This window comes from Rutidosis leptorrhynchoides, chromosome 3 (assembly GCF_046630445.1).
Source record: "Rutidosis leptorrhynchoides isolate AG116_Rl617_1_P2 chromosome 3, CSIRO_AGI_Rlap_v1, whole genome shotgun sequence".
In the NCBI taxonomy this organism is placed as follows: domain Eukaryota; kingdom Viridiplantae; phylum Streptophyta; class Magnoliopsida; order Asterales; family Asteraceae; genus Rutidosis; species Rutidosis leptorrhynchoides.
In genome coordinates this window covers 127,804,975-127,826,417 of record NC_092335.1, presented here as the reverse complement: position 1 = coordinate 127,826,417, position 21,443 = coordinate 127,804,975, and the positions used below count along the sequence as shown (strand labels likewise).

At 34.1% G+C, this 21,443-nt stretch overlaps 6 protein-coding genes and 1 non-coding gene across 8 annotated transcripts; 1 reads left to right on the top strand and 6 right to left on the bottom strand.

The window, feature by feature from the left end:
* Positions 1-665: 665 nt before the first annotated feature.
* On the bottom strand, positions 666-826 carry LOC139903680 (U1 spliceosomal RNA). Its single transcript, XR_011778485.1, has one exon. It is a non-coding gene; the product is annotated as a U1 spliceosomal RNA (small nuclear RNA).
* A 952-nt stretch (positions 827-1,778) lies between these two features.
* Positions 1,779-3,139, bottom strand: LOC139896800 (small RNA-binding protein 11, chloroplastic-like). The gene is made up of 4 exons (XM_071879441.1): positions 2,965-3,139; positions 2,615-2,683; positions 2,419-2,525; positions 1,779-2,185 (listed from the first exon to the last, which is right to left on the bottom strand). The coding sequence occupies exons 1-4, from the start codon at positions 3,116-3,118 to the stop codon at positions 2,072-2,074; spliced, it is 444 nt and encodes a 147-aa protein (XP_071735542.1). The 5' UTR covers positions 3,119-3,139; the 3' UTR covers positions 1,779-2,071.
* An 805-nt stretch (positions 3,140-3,944) lies between these two features.
* Positions 3,945-7,612, bottom strand: LOC139896799 (mRNA-decapping enzyme-like protein). Of its 2 annotated transcripts, XM_071879440.1 has the most exons (9): positions 7,313-7,612; positions 6,789-6,829; positions 6,479-6,528; positions 6,234-6,378; positions 5,944-5,994; positions 5,529-5,652; positions 4,977-5,417; positions 4,274-4,372; positions 3,945-4,178 (listed from the first exon to the last, which is right to left on the bottom strand). In XM_071879440.1, exons 1-8 carry the CDS (start codon positions 7,469-7,471, stop codon positions 4,316-4,318), a joined length of 1,068 nt encoding a protein of 355 aa, XP_071735541.1. In that variant the 5' UTR covers positions 7,472-7,612; the 3' UTR covers positions 3,945-4,178; positions 4,274-4,315. The 2 variants fall into 2 exon arrangements, with proteins under 2 accessions (XP_071735541.1, XP_071735540.1); XM_071879439.1 differs by having other exon boundaries at positions 3,945-4,372.
* Positions 7,613-9,087: 1,475 nt separating this feature from the next.
* Positions 9,088-11,899, top strand: LOC139896798 (peptidyl-prolyl cis-trans isomerase CYP18-2). Its single transcript, XM_071879438.1, has 6 exons — positions 9,088-9,279; positions 9,452-9,547; positions 9,631-9,692; positions 9,851-9,984; positions 10,801-10,885; positions 11,606-11,899. Exons 1-6 carry the CDS (start codon positions 9,211-9,213, stop codon positions 11,649-11,651), a joined length of 492 nt encoding a protein of 163 aa, XP_071735539.1. The 5' UTR covers positions 9,088-9,210; the 3' UTR covers positions 11,652-11,899.
* Positions 11,900-14,637: 2,738 nt separating this feature from the next.
* On the bottom strand, positions 14,638-16,019 carry LOC139896797 (large ribosomal subunit protein eL21x/eL21w-like). The gene is made up of 2 exons (XM_071879437.1): positions 15,712-16,019; positions 14,638-15,087 (listed from the first exon to the last, which is right to left on the bottom strand). Exons 1-2 carry the CDS (start codon positions 15,946-15,948, stop codon positions 14,830-14,832), a joined length of 495 nt encoding a protein of 164 aa, XP_071735538.1. The 5' UTR covers positions 15,949-16,019; the 3' UTR covers positions 14,638-14,829.
* Positions 16,020-17,776: 1,757 nt separating this feature from the next.
* LOC139900374 (uncharacterized) lies at positions 17,777-18,525 on the bottom strand. Its single transcript, XM_071883149.1, has 2 exons — positions 18,057-18,525; positions 17,777-17,991 (listed from the first exon to the last, which is right to left on the bottom strand). The coding sequence occupies exons 1-2, from the start codon at positions 18,523-18,525 to the stop codon at positions 17,777-17,779; spliced, it is 684 nt and encodes a 227-aa protein (XP_071739250.1).
* Positions 18,526-20,514: 1,989 nt separating this feature from the next.
* Positions 20,515-21,196, bottom strand: LOC139896796 (uncharacterized). Its single transcript, XM_071879436.1, has one exon. The coding sequence runs from the start codon at positions 21,150-21,152 to the stop codon at positions 20,565-20,567; it is 588 nt and encodes a 195-aa protein (XP_071735537.1). The 5' UTR covers positions 21,153-21,196; the 3' UTR covers positions 20,515-20,564.
* Positions 21,197-21,443: the final 247 nt, after the last annotated feature.

The following is a 21,443-nucleotide window of genomic DNA, read 5'->3' as shown; positions in this document are numbered from 1 at the left end:
GGTTATTATATAAGTTTATAACTAGAGGTGTTGAAGATCTGGTATGACAAACGCAAACTCATACCAGATCTTTATCCAAATGCAAATCTACTCATACAAACATTGATATGCATCACATTTGTTGGTCTGTCATAGAAAATGCCATTTTAAGAATTGACTATCACTCGACATTCTCTTGAGATATATATATAGTATAACACAATTTTAAGCTCTACCTCAACTCCATTAGAAAAATCAATCGCAGTTCGATTTTCTAAAGTTAAAAAGTTTCATTCTCTGGATTAGTTAATTATTACTACATTACCTAAACAGATTTGATGTTTTAGTATCTGTGTGTGATCGTATGATCAGTTGAAGATTGAAACTGACATCTTAATGATTTGGGATATATAGCAGGTTTGATTCACGAGACTTTCTTGAACGAAGCAGAAACGGACGTATTGTTTTTGCTGGATATTTTGATAGGAAGAAACCAATGGGAGTCGCTACTATGTCTTCTTTTACATGTAGTCTCAAATTTTTCTAAAATATATATGAAGAAAATGGCAACCCCATAACCAAACACAAAGGCTTCCTTTCAATCAAATTTTAAGACTATAATTTGAACATTCAATACTACCGTGTGCCTTTCCCAGTTGTCATTGATGATTGAACTAGTTAATAGTGAAGGGGCCGCGCGAACGCAGGCCCCTACTGCCACAAATTATGATGTAGGCTCGACTACTAGAGCCGACCTTAGGATAGCACCCCTTCAAAGTGCAATGAAGGTCACTAACCTAGGCCATGGGCATTCTTGATCACCCATTGACCCCATCCAGGTAAGTAAGTAATCCATTCTCTTCTTTCCCTTTTTATACACTCCCTCTTCCTCTCACTTTTATCCTTCAAACGATGTGGGATGCCCTTATTTTTGCACTTGCTATTCTACCCAACTTCTTTTCTTTTCTTACTTCTTTTCCAATTTTTTTATCTGGTTGAGTTTACAAGTACGATTTCATATAAACTCAAGCAAAAGCAATATAACAAAGACACGTGATTCAATATTCTTTGTGATTATATTTAATTGATGCGTTGAGCTACCAACACACAGTCGTTGATCTTTACCAAATGCATAATGAAAATTGTGACAAATCGAAAGGTTATAACTAGAGATGTTGAAGATTTGATAGACGAGTTTAGCTTCCAACACACAGTCGTTGATCTTTACCAAACGCATAATGATAATTATGACAGATCGAGAGGTTATAACTAGAGATGTTGAAGATTTGATAGACGAATGCAAACTCGTACTAGATCTTTATGTAGACGCCAATGTATTCATATAACCATTGATATACATCACATTTGTTGGAAGGCTTTTAAGAATGGACTATTAGTCTATTACTCAACATTCTATTGAGGTACAAGTTATTTGAAACAACAAACTTTTGTCCAACGGTTAGATCACAGATCTCGTGAATTAATTGATGGTGCAAATTGGACCCGTTTGTGTTGCCTGTTTTACTGTGTTGTCTTGTTTGCTGTTCGATGATAATAAATTGTCAAGATGTTTCGTTCACTTGTTAGAATAACAATAGTTGTATGTCCAGAATAGACATCTTGTAATTGTTTTCTGTATGATATATTTTGAAATCAAACTCAAATCAGATTGAAGCATTGAACCTTCTTTTACAAAAAAAAATAAAAAAAATTAAAAAATTAAAAAAAAAAAACACCTAGAAACAACATGGGTACCCAGGCACCAACAAAAGACTCACTATAAAGATGTATGTATGAGAATTGCCACTAAGATGATGCATGTATTTATTCATTTAAAAAGCAAATACATTATACATATCTACTACTTGCAAACCAACATAAAAAAACATAAGTCTAACAGAAAATATTCCAATAGAATATGAAAGTAACCATAGTCCTCTACCGTCTTGGATAACAACAATTAAATCTCTTATGTAGCAATCAGCATGCAACGACTCGAGAAATCAGACTACCTCATCAACATAAGTAGGATTATAATCTTACAAGTATCATGTATAGTGATAACTTGTACTTTGAAATTCAATGCAAGTGCTTACTGCTGCTCCATAGGTGGTTCGGGGGGCCCTCTAGCTATTGGGACGCCGCCACTACCACGTACCGATCGCGGTTTTGCTAGTTCAACGCATATGATGCGTCCATGAAGCGTCTGCAAACAAAATAACCCTCATATTAATGCCTCCTAAATAGTAAATACTCTAAAATCAAAATTACTCCAAAACTAATTTTATTGAGTTTGGTCTATATGCCCTTTTACTATTTAATTTTTGGAACATATTAGTAATGTGCAATATGCACAAAGAGTATCATGCACACATTACACAATAGATAGGTCGCTTTATACACGAAAAAATGAGGAAGGAAATTGCATTAATTTCTAACCTTTCCATCCATTTCATTGATGGCTTTCTCAGCTTCATCTGCAGATGCATATGTGACAAACCCGAACCCTTTTGATCTGCTAGAAACTTTATCCATCATAATATTTGCTGCAAATAGATGCAAAGTGTGTTTAACATAATATAATTACACAAACATGTACACGTACATGTACATATGTCAAAATTTAGGGTTTTACTTTCAACAACTTGGCCGAACTGCGAAAACGCATCAGTTAACGCTTTCTCTGTGGTATAAAATGAAAGTCCTGCAGTAAGCAAATGGAAATTCAGAATTACAAATACCTAATAATAAATTAAATTAATAAAATTCAACTGTAAATTATCGGTTTAACAAAAATGAATACTTGAACTTTGATTATTCCAAAAACAACACGGACGGTTAAAATTGTATTGTCGATTTTGAAAGCAAGTAAGCTATAATTGTTCATATAAATTTTGAAATAAAACAATTGAAACCGATTAATCATGGTAAATATGTGTATACTGTATGATATAATAAGTAGCAAAAAGGAACATGAACTGTAACCTGCAACATAGAGCCTGGAAGCAATGCCTCTACGTGAAATGAGAGAATGAGAAGATGAAGAAGAAGGTCCAAATAATTGATATCTTGTATTTGTATTTGAGCGTGTTAATAAATTGCTAAAAATAGTGTTGGGTATTTTTCTATATGCCGCCATAGCTCTCTCTGTATTTGTGTAATTGTTTTAGGGCTTGAAATATGAGAAACAGGGGAACACTTTCGACTTGCATTAGGAAACTACAAGTCAAGCCCCTGAACATTTGTTAAACTGTCTTCTTGGTCCAAAGTATACAATTTCAACTTGGGTGAACATTGTGAATGACTCGAACTTTACTCATTAAAACTTAATTTAAAAAAACCAAGGTTGAACGAGCTTGGGCCGAGCTTAAACAATCCCAAGCCCGTGCTTGAATGTTTATGAAGATTGTTTATTAAATGAGTTGGAGCTTTTTATATCGAGCTCGAACAAATTAGAGAGCTAATATTAACTTTTAATTTATTTATATTCATTGAGTTTTTTTATAATGATATAGTCTGTAAATATATACATATAGACATATTTATATAAAAATAAATAAAATAACTATAACTATTAATATAAAAGGATGAGCTTAAGTCGAGCTCAAGCTTGTATAACATTAAATAAGTGGAGCTCGAGCTTGTATAAGTTTAAAAGAGTTGAAACTTGATATATCAAGCTCGAAGCCCAACCCAGTCAAGTTTATGTTCTGCTCAACTCATTTATATCCTAGTATCAACGTCCACATACCATTTATATCCTAGTATCAACATTAACATACTATTTATATTTGAGTTTTCACAACTTGTTTTTAAACATCAATACATTACCTATACTTCTTCGGAGTATATAATATTAATTGCACTGTTTCACTATATCTTGGTGAGATTTATATTTGTAATGACAACAATTGAGTCACAGAATGTGAATCTTTTAAATCATTTGAAACATGTGTCTAGGACAGTTATAGATGATTAATACCCTCACAAGTCACGATATTCTTCCGGAGCCAAATGATAAAAGCAAATTACACAAAGTACAATTTGAGTGCATACAGAAATACATCAATGGGTTCACTCAGACGGTTATCAAATTTATGAACCAACATAAATCCATAGCAAAACCATAATCAAGCAACACCAACACAGTTGATCTGTAAAAGCTGTTGTGAGCTAGACTCGACGAAGTTCCTATTTCCCTAAAAAACACATCATTGATCAAGATATTAAGCAACATTGTCTCTGATCGCCAGGGTGAAAAGTGGGAAGCCGACTATATGCAACGTGAACTTACAATCACTTCATTCGCAATCTACAGATGGAACAGTCAACTTCGTTATGATTGATGTACTTTCTGCAGAGCTTGATAAAACATGTCGATGAATTGATTATCCTGGTCGTAAAAGGCAAAACCAAAAGTTAGAAACGATGAAAGCAAACACTTGAACAAATGCCAACAAAAGTTCAATAGATATACTTAAAGTTTCAGCATATTAATAGGTATTTTTATAGATCTGTATGCAAGTCCATGAAAAGAAACAACTGGATGCAACATGTTTTACGCAAAGTATGAGTAAGTATGTCAACTCCTATGTGTTGCTAACGGGCTAAAACAGGCTAGCCTACACTGATAAATCCAATGCTAATGCTAAATATGATAAAAATAAAGTAAAAATTAAACTGTTACACTAAGAATTTCCTGAAAAGGGGAATTTAGCAGGTTGTATGAAATGTAAATATAAGTTTTGGGTAACTTCAAAATGTTTAACCCTTCTATTTTTAGCTACTTTCACTATTATCCACCGTATTAATCAGTTAAGATGCCACTATCCCCGAATCAACCCAATCATTGCCACCTCTAATCAATGCCCAATATATCATTTCGCAATAGTGGTATAATAAATAAATAAATAAATAAATACCCCTGATAACTACAGATTTCACCAGAAAGATAATGTCAACTGATGGAAATAATAAAAATAAATAGATGTTAATACCTGGGCAAGCAGCATGAGTGCATCACGAACTTTTTCTCTGGTCAACGGTCCATAAATTGTGGGAGAAATCGAATTAGGAGTAAGAGAGAGAGGTGGTGCTGGTGGGGGGAACGGTTGAAGTAACGGAACACCATGGTTGCGTTGTAGATTTAACGGAGTAACTGGTACAGATGAAGTTGGTTGTGGGATTACGGGAGACGTGGATGAAGACGGTGTAAAAAACGAAAGCGGTTTGATAAGATTGGTGACATGATTACTGTTATTAACATGGTCAGAATGGTCAACGAGATGCATGGCAGATGCAGATGAAGTGAATTGTGTTGTCGGACCATTAACAATAGGAGAAGGTGCAACACGAGAAGATAAAGGAACGTTTGCAGAATTATTGTAAGTTTGTATATTGCCCGAATTGAAAGAATTATGTCCCAAATTCATAGCGTTCTGCAGTCATAGAATTTAAATGAAGAAATGATTATCAAGCTAGTGCAAGTGCTAGTAGAATAAAAATTATATTATTAAAATAAATTAAAATTAAAATAAATAGCAACATACGCTAAAGAAATTCACAAATGAAGAGTCTTCGGGTACATCTGTAGAACTGGATGTAGTGAACGTTGGCTCTAATGGTCCTTCAATTACACCAGATGTAGGTACAGCTTCAAGTTCCTCAATTTCACTAAATATCACAGCATAGTTAGAAATATTGAAGTGAAAACACACAGAATCGGGTATAAAATATTTACAAGGGAAGTTGTCAAACTTCTAATCCGTATCAACAAAGTTAATATAAACCTTGACCTCACATGTAATAAGATAAAATAAAACTTCAAAACTTTTAATTCAACAAATGTATTCTGAAAATAGACAGTTCCGTATGTTTTGAGTATTTGTATAACCACGACTAACTTAAAATACACTTGCCGAATTAGACATGTATCTCATAAAGTCATAATGTAATACCACCTACCTCTTGTTCACCTTTGACTTGGGGGAAACCTTCGAATATGCACTAAGTATCCTGGATACAAGACAAGGTATTAGTTATACGAATTGCTAATAACAATAAATTCAACTATAAGACGCAACACAAAAAGGCTGATAATCATTTTACTTGCAATATATAGTAACAATAATATATTAGGGTCCTACTTATTAATACAAAATATATATGTGTTGGCATAGCATAATCATAATCATCTAATTAACAACATATGGATATATAGAGTCACAAGTTAAAGATGAAACAAAAATAATTACCTAGTAAAGAGATTTGCAACATCCTCGCACTCATGCGAATTATAAAACCAAATACCATTAACTTCTTGAACAGGATTCCTATATAACAAATATGGAACTTGAAGTTCGAACTCAAAATCTCCCAACAAATTCTCCACAAGGTTTTCTGTCATTAAATCCACAAATATATACAGTTTATCATATCTCAATACTGAAACATTCTTCAAACCAAATAATCAAATTGCAGTAGACAAAAGATCGTGTACCTGTATTTCGCCTGTTCATTACTATAAACTGAAACCTCGGCTGGGTGTTCCTGCAATCAAATTAATAACAAGTGTTTAGTGATAAGCTCTAAATTAATTAACAAGCTGTTTAATAAATCAACAACTATATTTCTCTTCTAACACGTAAACATGACCAGCTAAACAGTTGCATACTTAACATTGGCACTTACGTAGCATATTATCTAGACTACGAAAGTTACATTTAAACTCCCTGTGAAGAGAAAATGGGAAATAGAAAGGTTATATACAATATTACAAATATAATTTCAGTGTTAAGTAATATGATTACCTCTTAACGACGAAAAGAGATCCTTCAACGTCCTTGCGGCTCTGAAAAATGGAAAATATAATATTACTAAAACTGTGGAACTGTTTTATGTAATAGGAAAATGAATCCAATTTTATTTTTATTTTTTCGGATTCGGTTTAGGTTCACACGATCTTCAATTAATCAATTGGATTAACCTTATAACTAGAGGTGTCAACAATACAGTAAATTTGAGCTTCTTTAATTAATTACTCAGCTTCAACTAGTGTAAATTCTGGTAGTTGTGTTCGAGTGCAAGCTCGAAAAATGCTATTATTCAAGATCGATGCTCGATTAGTTGCTTGAGCCATTTAACATGTTATCATGTACACATTTGAGATTTAATGGCAACATTTTACAACAGTAAAAACCCTAAAATAATAGTACTTGGTACTAATTTAACAGAAATCATGAATCAGCATACTGCATACTCAATACTTCTAACTTAGGAACGTAGATAACGACGAATTACGAAAAAAAAAAAAAAAAATTTGGGGAAAACGTACCCATTGATTGAGTTCAACGTTGAAATCATACAAGGTGACGTGTGCAGCGGTAATCAAGATCTCTTCGATGTAAGGATCCATTCTTTGAAGAACAGTAAGATTAAGGACCTTTGTACTGTTTTGATCCAGATTTGGCATTAATTTCCCACTTTTTGACATTTTTTCTAATTTCCGGTGATGATTATCGATTCGATGTTTCTGAAACCCTAAACCCGGTGAAGAGAGAATGTAGCTTATGATCTGATGATAAGATAGTCGGTTGAATCTAGGGTCTTTCTGCGCGCTAAATAATTAACGAAAAAATTGCTACTGTGTGTGTTTTATTTCTATTTCTACAATTCTACCTATAATAATAATAATCTAATAATTAAATTATTAATATTAATTAATAATTAGAAAAATGCTAAGGGCTGCCTTGGGGTTATAGTTGTGGTTAAGAATTGAATCATTGTGAAAATTGATAGTGCATGAAGTTGTCATTAGCATTTTTCTAATCCGTTGATGATGACTCTTAAAATTGTCATTGGCATTTTACTAATAACTAATATAAATATAATATAGAGTTGTAATCATGTGAATTCTTAAATTTGGTTGAAATTTAAGGGATCAATCAGAGCGCGACAATCACATGTGGTTGAAGGAAAAAAATTCGAATTTATTTTTTTCAAAAGAAAAAAAAATTTCCAAATTTTTTATTTTATTTTTGCTTTTTTTTTCTTTCTTAAATTTAGCCCGATTTAGAGTTTAGGGTTTTGGGTTTAGTCTCTAAATCCTAAACTCTAAACCGTTCGTGTTGGTTACGCGATTTTTCTCTCACATGTTGGTCGTGGAACCTGTCGGTGTGGGGCCGCCAGAGGGTCGGTTTACCCTTTTTTTAAACCGTTCGTGTTAAAAATCCCATCTAAACCCTAAACCCTAATTTCTAAACCCTGATTGTTAAATCCTAAAGCCTAATTTCTAAACCGTAAACCATGGATATAGGGTTTAGGGTTTAGGGTTAAGGGTTAAGGAAGTCAATCACATGTGATGTAGTAGTTTTGACTACACGTGAGAGAACAAGTGATTGTCGCGCTCTCATTAGTTCCTTGGATTTCAAACAAATTGTTCGATTAATTTGAACCACACGTAATATTATATAATATTCTGTATGTTACTACAAGGTCTCATGAGTAAGACTTTTCCAGATCATGTATCCGCACCTCACTCGGTTCCACAAAATCTATTCAACGTTTCATCGATGTTTAAGTTGGATGCTCTCTCGAGACCCGCCATCGTTCACTATTGTCCATCAAGTGTTTGCAAAATATAATCGCATCTCCCACTGTTTTTTGATCTTTATCACACATTGGATAATGAACAAATACTGAGTCAATTACTCTCATATCTAACTCGGCTCGTAACACAAGTCTTCTCCTATTGGCTTACTTTGTTTTTCATCAATTAAATGGAATTTTAATGGAGAAACATAATATTTGACCCGTGAATTGTGTAGTTTGTGAACTCAAAGACAGTGTAGTTTCGTTTGAAATTTTAAATCACTTAAATTTAATTAAGTATGATTATATCACTTGCTATTGCAGCTTCAAAGTCTGAGTTTCGTTTGAAATTTTAAATCACTTAAATTTAATTTCGTACCAAAAAGATATGGCAAAAATAGTGAATGCTTGTAGAGTTGTAGTCTTGTAAAAGTGACCCTTCATAAATTTACACTTTGGGCCTTTCAAGAATAACTGTTTACACTTTAGACTTACATAATTTTTTCCCCGTAAAAATTCAGTTCAACCTTCGTCAAGATCCATCAATTTCCATCCTAGTTTCACGCTAGCTTAAACCTTAAACCCTAACTCTAACCCTAACCTTATTATTCACTCATCATCATCTCCGCCACTGAATCGACCATGCCGGGTCCTGAAGGAGGTCCACCGGAGGTTACTCTGGAAACATCCATGGGTTCTTTCACCGTTGAGGTATATATATATATATATATATATATATATATATATATATATATATATATATATATATATATATATATATATATATATATATATATATATTCATATTATCATTCTTTGTTTTCTTCCTCACTGTTACAATTAACTAAGAAATACACTGATTACTCGGTTTTTATTCATTCAGATGTACGATAAGCACGCGCCTAAAACTTGCAAAAACTTCATTGAACTAGCCAGAAGAGGCTACTACAATAACGTCAAATTTCACAGAATCATCAAAGTATGTAACTCCAACAGTTAATCAATATGTCAAATATTTGCTATACATATAACGCTAATTTTGTATTAATTTATTGAAATTAGGATTTCATAGTTCAAGGAGGAGATCCCACTGGTACAGGAAGGGGTGGAGAATCCATATACGGGTATGCTAATTCAATGTTCTCATAAAATAGTTATGTTAGGGTTTGTTTGCTCTGTGCATGATTGCGCGAACTAGATGTTTGATTAGGTATGTAAAGGGATTGCTATATGTTATATAGAAACTTGATTGTTTGGTCGAAATGAATGTATAATATTGAAGGTCAAAGTTCGAGGATGAGATTACCCCGAAGTTGAAGCATACTGGAGCTGGGATCTTATCTATGGCTAATGCCGGTCCGAATACGAATGGGAGTCAGTTCTTTATCACATTGGCACCAGCACCATCACTCGATGGTAATCATTTTTTAATTGAAGTTATTGTGTTGATTAGTTTGATCTGTCTTTTTTGGCTGATGGCTGCACTTCAAGTCTATTGGATGATTTTTGTAAAGTTATTCATGTCAAATGCTAGATACATAATGTCTGAAATGGGTAGTCTTCTAATTATATTTATGTTAAACTTACAAAGAGTATGCATCCGGTCAACAATAGTATTGATGGTAGTTATAATGTATTGAAGTTTACATCGTTCTTCCAGATTGAACAAAGCAGTGTGTACGTATTCATTATTTAAACTAATTATTGCTAAAAAAACATAGTTTCAACTTTAATATGCTAGGGTGTGACCATTGTCGTAAACCTTATTGACTGCTCCTTTCTTGTATACTTATAGAGTAGCTGTTTACACTTAGTCACTTATAACGTGCCGTGAATTTGCTTGCTATCCTGGAAGGCATATAATTTTGTGTCACTTGATTTCATGCTAAATTGGTTCAAAATTAACTTTTTTACATTATGGGTTGTTACTTGTATATCTTCAGTTACCTTACTGAATCATAGTCCAAAACTTCTGGATAGGATTTGATTTTTCTTTTTTGACAAATAATTCATGATTTATTTACTTCTTCAGCTAGTATTTGTAAATATGTACGTTGGAGTGATATTAGATGAATTAAAGAAATTAGGGTAGGTTGTGTGCCAACTATTTAATGAACTCTGTGTTTGTGTTTGCGCTTGTTAATATATTTACCAGTGCAATCTGCAAGACTGCAACACTGATCAATATAGCTCTGTTCATGTAATATTCTTATACATGTCCATAATGCGCAGGTAAACACACGATATTTGGAAGAGTATGTAGAGGAATGGAGATTGTCAAGAGACTTGGAAGTGTTCAGACCGACAATACTGATAGGTCAGTGGCTTTTTTTAGCTCATTTTATAATTGTTTCTAGAATATCATAGTTGAAATTTCTTTTTCTCTTATTATTTGCTAGATCTTATGTGATGGTCACAATGTGGTTATATATGCATCAATGTATATATACAACTTGTATATAGAATATGCTGTTATGGATATGATATTACAAAGAGGGTTAATTATCCAAAAGTCCTATATAATGGTAAATGTTAGAAGTGTCCAGATGGCGGGGTGGGTCAGATTAGTAATGGCTCAAAACAGATTTTTGTTGAAACGGGTCATTTTTTTAGTGTAGGTCATCGGGGTGTGCAGAATTTGGGATGATATCGTTGTTCCAAAAAATCGTACCGTCCCGTACCAACTGGTATATACAGGACGCTAGACGGGACCAATAAACTCATAAATTAGTTGATAAGTTCTCTCCACATTATGATATTTTATTTTGCCATCTGGTACATGTTAATATCCCGATAACATCTGATAACACTGTTCCTTTTCAAAAGTCTGAAATGCAACAATTTGTCAAACGCGTATGTCACAATACATCAATAATACTTTCACGGGTGTGCCTGACCTTGTAAAGATTGCAATTTGTTGATTTTACATGTTTATCTGCCCCATATATTATTATTTTACATAATTTCTTCCAAGACTTTTATTTATTTATTATTATTTTTTTTTTTTAATACTTTTAAATGATGTGTTCAATTTCAGGCCAATCCACGATGTGAAAATACTACGAACGGGAGTTAAGGATTGATTATAATAGTTGGTCTATGGATTTAAGATCTCTGATGGTTTTATATTACTGACGGCAAGGTGTTTGCTATTATCCTTCATTCTGATTCTATGAATGTATAATTTACTGTACTGGGCTGCATGACTGCATTTCCACGTGGATGATAATTGCACTAAAAACATCATTATCTTGTAATGTGTTACTGCAAAAATTTATAATTTGTTACCTTTCCCCTGTACCAATTTTATGCAACTTGAATTATTGGTTTCTTGAGCTATTATAAATAAGTATATCAGCGGGCATGAATGAATAGTAAGAATAGTAACATGATGATGTCAACATTTTTTTTTTTTTTTTTTATCATCCAAAATTTTGGGCCCAAATGGGCCTATGACCTCGTCCTAGTTGAACATAAGTACAGTTTATTTCATACCGATTAGATGTGGCAAAACTAGTTGTTAGGGCCCGTGGATTGTCAAAAGTTATTTCTCGTTTGTATGGCTATTATAAATGATTGACGTTATTTAACATTTGATCACAAACGCTACACACTTGATACGATAAGAGTAAAACGAGTCGTTTCTCCACTCAAGGGCAGAGAAAGTCATACTTTTATCTGAAAGTAGTCTTTATGACATTGATGAAGTTGATAATATGAATGTGAGATGCTATATTTATTTTTATTTGAATATTAAAACAAAAACAAAAAAAAGAATTTTGGGGGCTTATAGTGGATCAGAGATCTTATTTTTAATATGGGAAGCCCTACATATATGTAAAGATGATGTTGCTCATATTGGAGGTAGCTTACAATAATGTGAGCATATACACATTCCTCCCCTGCATTTCCCAGTAGCAAACGGCTCTCTTTTTGTACACTTGTGTTGGCATCTCTTGAGCTCACATTTTCTCCAACTGATTCTTTTTTCGCACGAGTGCTCTGGGATTCTGATAGCATAAGCTACACCGCATGCTATTCAATCACGAATATTAATAATTAACAATAGCAAGGGAAGACATATATAACGATTAATTGACTGAATACATGTACACAAAATAGGAGTGCAGAAGGGTAAAACCTGAAAGGAGAACGAGTAGAAGCAGCAGAGGTAGGAATCTGCTTGATTCTGATGTCTTCATCATCAACTTTGATACAAAGGGTGGTTATGTTTTCCCTCTATATATAATTTCCAAGCCTCTTCTTTATTCTGTGTCCTTTAATTTCCAAGCCTCTTTATATGTGGATTAAGTGTTCAAGACTCTACAAATAAGAACAAGATATTTATATGTTAACCAAACATACATATGACGTTTTCCCGTGACAGTTTCTAGCCCTTTTTCTGGTAACCTTAAGATGTGTTGTTAGTAAAGTTTGAACCTGACACATCCCTATCATCACATCAACAAGTAGGCCATCTTGTAAAATTTTATATGAAAAAGTGTTAATCAAAAGGAATATTATAATATCACTGGTTATAAGTTAATTGGAGTAACTTTGTGCCCTATTCTCTAAATTATTAGTTTTAATTAGTCCCAAGCTTTTAGTTTGGAATTAAAACAGGTTGTTAGAAGTGAATTTGGGTACATGTTCTTTTCTTTGTGCTTGCTCCCTTCCCTTTAGGTTGTGTGTCATTTGTAAGCTTCATCAAACAAATGTGAGATGCTTGTTATGTTTTATGACACCTGGTAACTTGAGGATTTGAAATGCCTTTGCTTTTGGGATTTCATTAAAGAGGTGAACCTTTTCATTTACTCCATTAGGCAATTATGTACTTTTCAAGTTTTAAATACGTTGTACTCCGTATAGAACAAATTCACAAAATAATGTTAAATGCTTGATATAGTGAATAACAAGCTACAAACAAAATGGTGTTTAACTATAGTCTAACATAGATATGTGAATCAACACATTATTCCACAACAAACATGAACATCAGGACGTAGGCATCACTTTGCCACGTTCATTTCAAATACGTGGTGTACAATATGTTGATCCGTCCGATCTTGTTTTTCAGTTCTACTATTAGTTATATTAGTTAGATGATATTTAATTCATCTAGTTATAAAAAAGTTAATTTCGTCTATCTCAAATAAGCCAAATGAAAAAACCATGAAGAGTGGCGGAGCTTAACGGAATTTTTGGGGCGGAAACTATGTAATTGTAAAGTGTAAGTGGTTAAATGAATAAGATTTTCCTTTTTTCATGTCATTCGAGGAAGGAAAGTATTTTACCATCGAACCTTTGGCTGAGTGGTACTAGCTCCATGTGATGCCGGCCCGTATTCACCTCTCTTTGAAGTGGTACAGGTTCGAATCCTTGGAGGGAAGTTTTCTCCTGGATCCTGTATAGAATTGATGTGTATGCCGAAGCCATTACAGTCAACCATTAGGTTTGATCCAAAACACATTGGGTTGAGGAGTTTTCTTCTAATGCGTGTGTAGGTAACAAATGAGAGTATTCGATTCCAAAAAACTGCCGTTTAAAAAAGAAAAAGGAAGGAAAGTATTTTTACTTAGATTTACGCGGCTAAAGCATGTTATTTTTCGTATTCGTTTCTAACATTTTTCCTTGGTAGCCTAAGATATACGTTTTGAACACGAGAACTATTGTGAATTAAGTTGTTGATAATGCAATTTCTCAAAGATTTTGGTTGTATCTTAATCATATGGATCAAATTATAGGAAGCTTGCTCCCCCGTATCCTCTTAAAAGCTACTGCTGTGCATTTATAGTTTTATACGAACCCAACTTGACTAGTTATTAAAAGTTCTTGTTTCAGCTGCCACCCATTTCAACCGTTGTCAAACCTCAAAAACCTTCATATATTTCATATCTTTTGGAACATACAACTCATGATACGGCTAAAATCCAATAAACAATTTTTTTGCATAGACACGTTTGTACTGCAAAAAGACACCAACAAACCTATTCATAGACATATTTGTCAAAAATGAAATATTCGTTGGGCTAAGTCCCACAACAAGCACAACTTATGCCCTGGACGACACACAACCAAATGCATCATTATATAGAAACTAAGTCTGCAAAATATCATTTGTCAACAATGTTTCGAAATTCTCAATGCAATACTTGATTTCAAATAAAAAACACATCGAGTCTAGATTAAACATAAAGAGCACAAAACTCCCCAAAGTCATAAAACAAAAAGAGACAAAAAGATTCAAAACAACAGTTAAACTTAATATCCACCCTTGAGATCATTGACAACATCATAGGGAATAGGAGTAACAGTCTCTAGAGTAGTTCCTTCAACCATGAATCCCGGTTTAGGTCCAAGTGGTTGCCTCTTGGTACTGATCACCAAACCCTTAGCCTTAGCATCAGCCTTAAGTTGATCGTTCTTCTTGATCCTCTGTTTCAACTCCTCATTGCACCTTGATGGCATCACATGCTCAATTCGCACATGAATCCTCTTCTTGATGATTCTGTTACCGACCTGTAATAGATATAATGGCAAATTCTATATAAGATAAAACGTACAAACTACAAAGTATAACATTTTGGTGTATATAAATGACATTTTTTAGGTAAACTTCTTAAAATCGAAATATAAAAGTCGTGATTTATGCAAATCAATATAGTAACAAAAAACAATATATTAAACAGGTAATATAAGTACATAACCAAGAGATTTCAAGTTATCTTTCTTATATAAAAGGTATCTACCAAGTATTAATCAATGGTGATCACAAAGTAAGCATCTTTTAACACATAATTTGCTGATAAACTAATTTTTATACACTACTATTTTTTTATTCAACTCAATTGCATAAAATGATGTTAACCCTAGCTTAATGTACTTACCAAAACTAATCAAAATCACATATTTTAATCACAATCAACACTGCAATATATATACATACTTCAAATCTTCATGATGTCTAATGAACCACATTATTATACTTGAGCTAAATTAAAACAACAAATAAGCTAAAAAAACATAAACCCTAGAAATACAAACCATAATTTAACCAATCACAATATCACATTAACTTCAAAAATTTCATAACTAATTTACAATATATTCATACAAATAAAGAGGGATTAGAAAGAGTTGGACCTGTTTGTTCATTTCAACGCCGATGGCGCGTTTGGTGACGTTCCAGACCTGACCGGTACGGCCGTGATAGAACTTATGAGGCATACCTTTATGAATGGCGCCGTTAACCTTAACGTCAACGTAATCACCGACGTGATATGTTCTCAGGTATGTTGATAGATGAATGGTACCCTTCTTCCTGAAGCCTCGTGCAAACAAATCTCTGGTACGAGATCGGAGTCCATGTCCGGCCGGCATTTTTCTTCTTCTCTCCGAGCAAAATCAAACGCCTATCGGTTTATGTGTGCAGGAGGCTGTGGCGTGTGAGTTAGCTATATGAGAGAATATATGTTAGGTGCTAGGGTTTTTACCAAATGGGCTCAATGGGCTTTTAAGTTATTTGGGCCTATATTATATAGTAGCAGCCTATTAAGCAAGGTTGCAAAATTCGCTATTCGGGGATTAATCGGTCGGGACTTTGAAAGAATTAATCGGCAATTTGGGGATTAATCGGAAATTAATCGAATTGTACTGTACACATTTATATATTAAATTTTAAAAATTATATGTATAACTATAGAAAAAAACCATAAAAATATAGATAATTTTTAACATAATTGTTTAAAATTGTTCATTTTACTTCAAAACTATAAAGTTCTAGTTTAAATTCATGTTAAAATGTTAACCATTTTTTACTTTGACTGACTTTGATTACCAAATTCTATTTTGATCCATCAATTGACGTTCACCGTTTAATTAAACGGATTTTTGAAAATCGGAACGGATTGCTCCTAAAAATGATTAATCGAGGATTAATCAGCGAATAATCGGGTTTTTTCCAGCACTACTATTAAGAGTGCTCCCAATGGAGACATGTCTCCACCTTAGTCATCAGCGTCACATCAGTACTTTTTTCCCACTTTCTTTCCAGGACTAAACACTCCCAACCATGACACTCATTCCTTCTTTTTTTTATTTTTTATTTTTTTTTTATTTCCAAATAATATTAATTTAGTTATATATATTATAAATAATAAATATGTAATAACATAAAACTAAAATTTCATTGATAAATAATAAAAAAAAATGTTACAAATAATTAAAATAAAAACATAGCATTTAAAATAAAATTACATAAAATAATTACTCTTAGTCTTCGTCATCGTTAACTTGTGAAGGTCCCGCCTCATCTTGATTGTTTGGATTTCTCGTTGGATCATGTCGTATTCGATAATTAGGTGGAAGATTATAAACGTGTTCTACTAGCATATCTCGTAGTAGTCGATGAATGCCCACATCTCTTAATTCCGCGTCCGCCCGGATATGCGCGTCAACCCTTTCTTGGAATGTTCCTCTTGCACGTCGAATCGGACGATAATTCTCTTCAACAACAACAACAACAACATACCCAATCCCACATGTGTGGGGTATGGGGGAGGTGAGACGTAGACAATCCTTCCTTTATCCCATAATAAAGAGAAATCATTTCTCCACCCCGAGTGAAACACTCACAAGAGCATTCATATTCGATAATCCCTACCACGTTCGATAAAGAGAAATCATTTCTCCACCTCGGTTATCATATTAAACAATGTGATAACCGAGGACACGTACGATAAAGAGAAATCATTTCTCCACTCCGAGTGAAACACTCACATATTGTTTAATATCACACACGTACGATAAAGAGAAATAATTTCTCCACCTCGGTTATCATATTGTTTAATATCACACATGTTAACATAATCCTTCTAATTTTTCAGATATAATATGGTCTTGCCGGATGCTGCACAATCGTCCATCGACCTTGTAGTATTCCAAATGCTCGTTCAATATCTTTTCTTGCAGATTCTTGATACCTTTTGAACTTTGATTGTTTTGGATCAATCGGATTTCTGAATGACTTAACTAGCGTGGACCATTTCGGGTAAATTCCATCCGCCAAATAATAACACTTATTAAACGTACACCCATTCACCGTAAACGTGCACAGTGGAGCCTCGCTGGCTAATAAGTCGTTAAACAAATCAGATTGATTAAGTACATTCATATCATTATTTGATCCCGCAGTACCAAAGAAAGTGTGCTAAAACCATCCATCATAAGACGCTACCGCTTCAAGCATAATTGACAGGTAACCATGGTCACCTCGTGTGTAATGACCCTTCCAACGTGCCGGACAATTTCTCCATCTCCAATGCATACAATCGATGCTTCCTAACATCCCCGGAAATCCATGTATTTGAGCACGTTTAGTGGTCAAACGTTGCACATCTTGTGCAGTTGGTTTTCTCAAATACTCTGTTGCGTACAAGTGAAAAATACATTTGCAAAATTTATTTAAACAATCATATGCGGTTTGTCACCCATATGCAAATACTCGTCAAAAAGATTGGCCGTCGCAGCATACGCTAGTTGACGTATGACTGATGTTACTTTTTGAACAATATTAAAACCTAGTAGCCCACAAGCATCACGTTTTTTATGAAAATAAGTAAAATACTCAGGAATCGGAGTTTGAAAAAAATTCATTATACCTTGACATATCCGAAGAAACAAAGGTTTGCTCATTCGATAACGTCTACGAAAATAATCGTCGGGAAACGTACAGTTGTCGGAAAAATAATCATTCCATAAAGCTTTTGCACGGCCTTCACGATCTCTATATAAATATCTTCTCGGTGCCCTTGGAATGTGTTCAACTTCTTCTTCGTCGTTTAACTCATCTAAATGATCAAGTCTTGCGATATCTTCAAGCGCTCGATTATTTGTGGTATTCAAGATCGTTAATACCAAATTCATATCCGGATCGGAATTTGGGTTATTTGGATTCATATTAATATATATAGTGTTTGATAATTTGAGATAGAATTGATGAAATTGTATGAAATATGAGTGTATGTGTGTGTGTGTGTGTGTGTGTGTGTGTGTGTATGAAATTGTATGAAATATGAGTGTATGTGTGTGTATGAAATTGTATGAAATTGGAGTGTATATATAGAGTTTTAAAAAGAAAAAAAAAGGGAAAAAAAAAAATTTCATCTCCAACGGCCAAAAATTTGACCGTTGGAGTGTTTTTCCAACCGTTTGGCTCGTCCACAAATGTGACCAAGAAAGGCGATGCAGAACACGAATAGCTGGACGGAAATGAGGGCGGCCCCCTGGGCTAGCCGCTGCCATCGGCGCCCAGAAGGTCGGGGTGGTGGATGCGTACGTTGGGAGCACTCTAAGTACTACTCGTAATAAAATTTCTTATTGCTTTTTTGTTTCTGCTAAAAATGAACTATTTTCGTGATTGGATACACATATGCTTGGTAAGGAGAATATCTTCTTTGAAAATAAAAAAGATCGGGTGAGAGTTCTACAATCGAGCAAAAGTCTTCTTTTACTTGCTTTTCTCCCGTAGTAACTTCACGTCCTCCATTTCCTTTTGTATCGTACTAAAATGAATAAAGTAGATCCTCCCTGATCGTGAAATGGGACTTATGTCTGGATTTCATTTATTTCAGTGATTGCACTTATGGCAATGAGGTCAACTAACTGACTATATCGGCGGGTTCACAATCGATGAGAGTGATAGCTGGAAATGGCGGTTGAATGCAGATGGACGTTTTAAGGCCAAGACTTTGACGGGCATCTTGGATGACTCTATAGCAATGGTCTCCACTCTTGGAACTGCTACTGAGATTAACAGGTTTATTCCTCAAACTCTGGGCATTTTCGATTGGCGTTGCATTCGTGGTAGGCTTCCTGTGAGGTTGGAGCATGATAAACGTGGCATCGACTTAAACTCCGTACGGTGCCCGATATGTGATGACGCGTTAGAATCCGTGGAGCATATTATTTTCTCTTGTAAATTTGGGAAAGACATTTGGGAGCTGTTATACAAATGGTGGGGTGTGGCATTTTCTTCGAGTGGCATGACTTTAGAAAGTGTTTTCGGGTTTTGCTTTAGGAGTTTATGTGGGTTTTCTATATATGATTTTGCCCGCATGTGGTACACATTTTACATTCCCATCCACAGCTTCTTATACTTGATACAAAAGCTTATCTTATTGCCCATCAAATAAAAGAATAAGTCTTAGTTTTTGATACGAGTATATCACATTTTGATCACCATGGTCCATGTTAAACCTCTAATTATCTCTTTTATATCCCGGGATTAATGCGACTTAACGATCTACATATGTGCAGCTTGCATATCTCACACATAGGAGGCATGACTTAAGTTAGTTGATAAAGACATTAAGTTTCATATTACTCTTGAATTCTTGATGGAGGCGCATAAACAAAGGATGCACTGTAGGAAGGTAAACTGATCAAGAAGATAGAATGATTAACTGGTAAAAACCACAGGTCAGTGTTTCCAGAACAATGAATCAATAGAAATGCAAGAGACAATCACAGAATCGAAACAACAAACACTGAGAATACAACAATGAGTCAATGAACGATAGCTGTTTCAGCAAGTTCTGGCTTGCACAATGAGTCAGCGACAGAAAATACAATTTCTTTCAAATATGATTAAACCACATTTACTTAACAGACTATATTCACTTAACAGATTTCGTCACGTTGGTTAAACAGCTTTTAACCAAATTAATGCAGAGCACATAACTAGCCAAATCTATGCACAACACATCAGTAACAAATTATCAATTTATCTCAGATTAAATCACGAATCATTATAATGTAATCAATACAAATAATCTAAAATATAAATTATTACTTTCAGATTTCCAAAATCATAACTAATCAAGCTAAAACACAAACAACTCACTCATCATCATATTCATCATCATCATCATCATCATCATCATCATCATCATCATCATCATCATCATCATCATCATCATTAGCAACTAATTAATCAATTATTTGGCAGCATCGGGAATCTGAAACAAACTAGGAGCACCGGCAGCTCCACGTGGCGGTGCAAACCCTAGAAACTTCTGTAAATTTGTTCTAATACTAATCGAACACAAAAAATACAAAAACGCCATTGAACAATCCGTCATATCATCACCTTGCAAACCTCGATGACTCATTTTCTGTACGATCCGTAACGGAACAAACGGCAATTTAACAACCGCTTTACCTTCAAACAAATTATTCAACAATCCGAAAACAACGAAAAGCACAAGCGCAACAACGCCACCGGATTTCAATTTGAATAATGATAAATCTCTGCTTGATTCTTTTAACGATGATTCAACGCGATCTATTTTTTTAGATTTTGATTTTTTTGGTGCGACGGTTGAAGTGACGGTTGATGAATCGGTTTTCATTGTTTCCAGTTTTTTAGATGCTTTATCGATTGATGATTTGAGTGATTTGTAGGACGAAGTGCGGTAGATTAATATCATTGAGATTGCTTCGCAAAAGACGGCGGTGATGAATGAGATTCCGACGACGGTTAGGCTGTCGGAGTACTTGAATGATGAGAAGAAGGAAGATGACATTGTTGACTTGTTCACTGAATAGTTGAGATCGAAAAGTGTTTTTGTTTGTGATGACACTGATTTATGATTTAAGGGATTATCACCAAAAAAAGTTCAATTTTTTTTTTTCACCTTCATTGCGTGAGAGCTCAAAAAATAAAAAAATTACTAATTTGCCCTCGCAAGGAGCAAGGTGTAACGACCCGTCAAAATCGCTATTGACGCGGCACGTTAATCATTGATTCCACAGTGAGGTTTTGACCTCTATATGATACGTTTTGATAAAATATTGCATTCATTAAAATAAGTGAC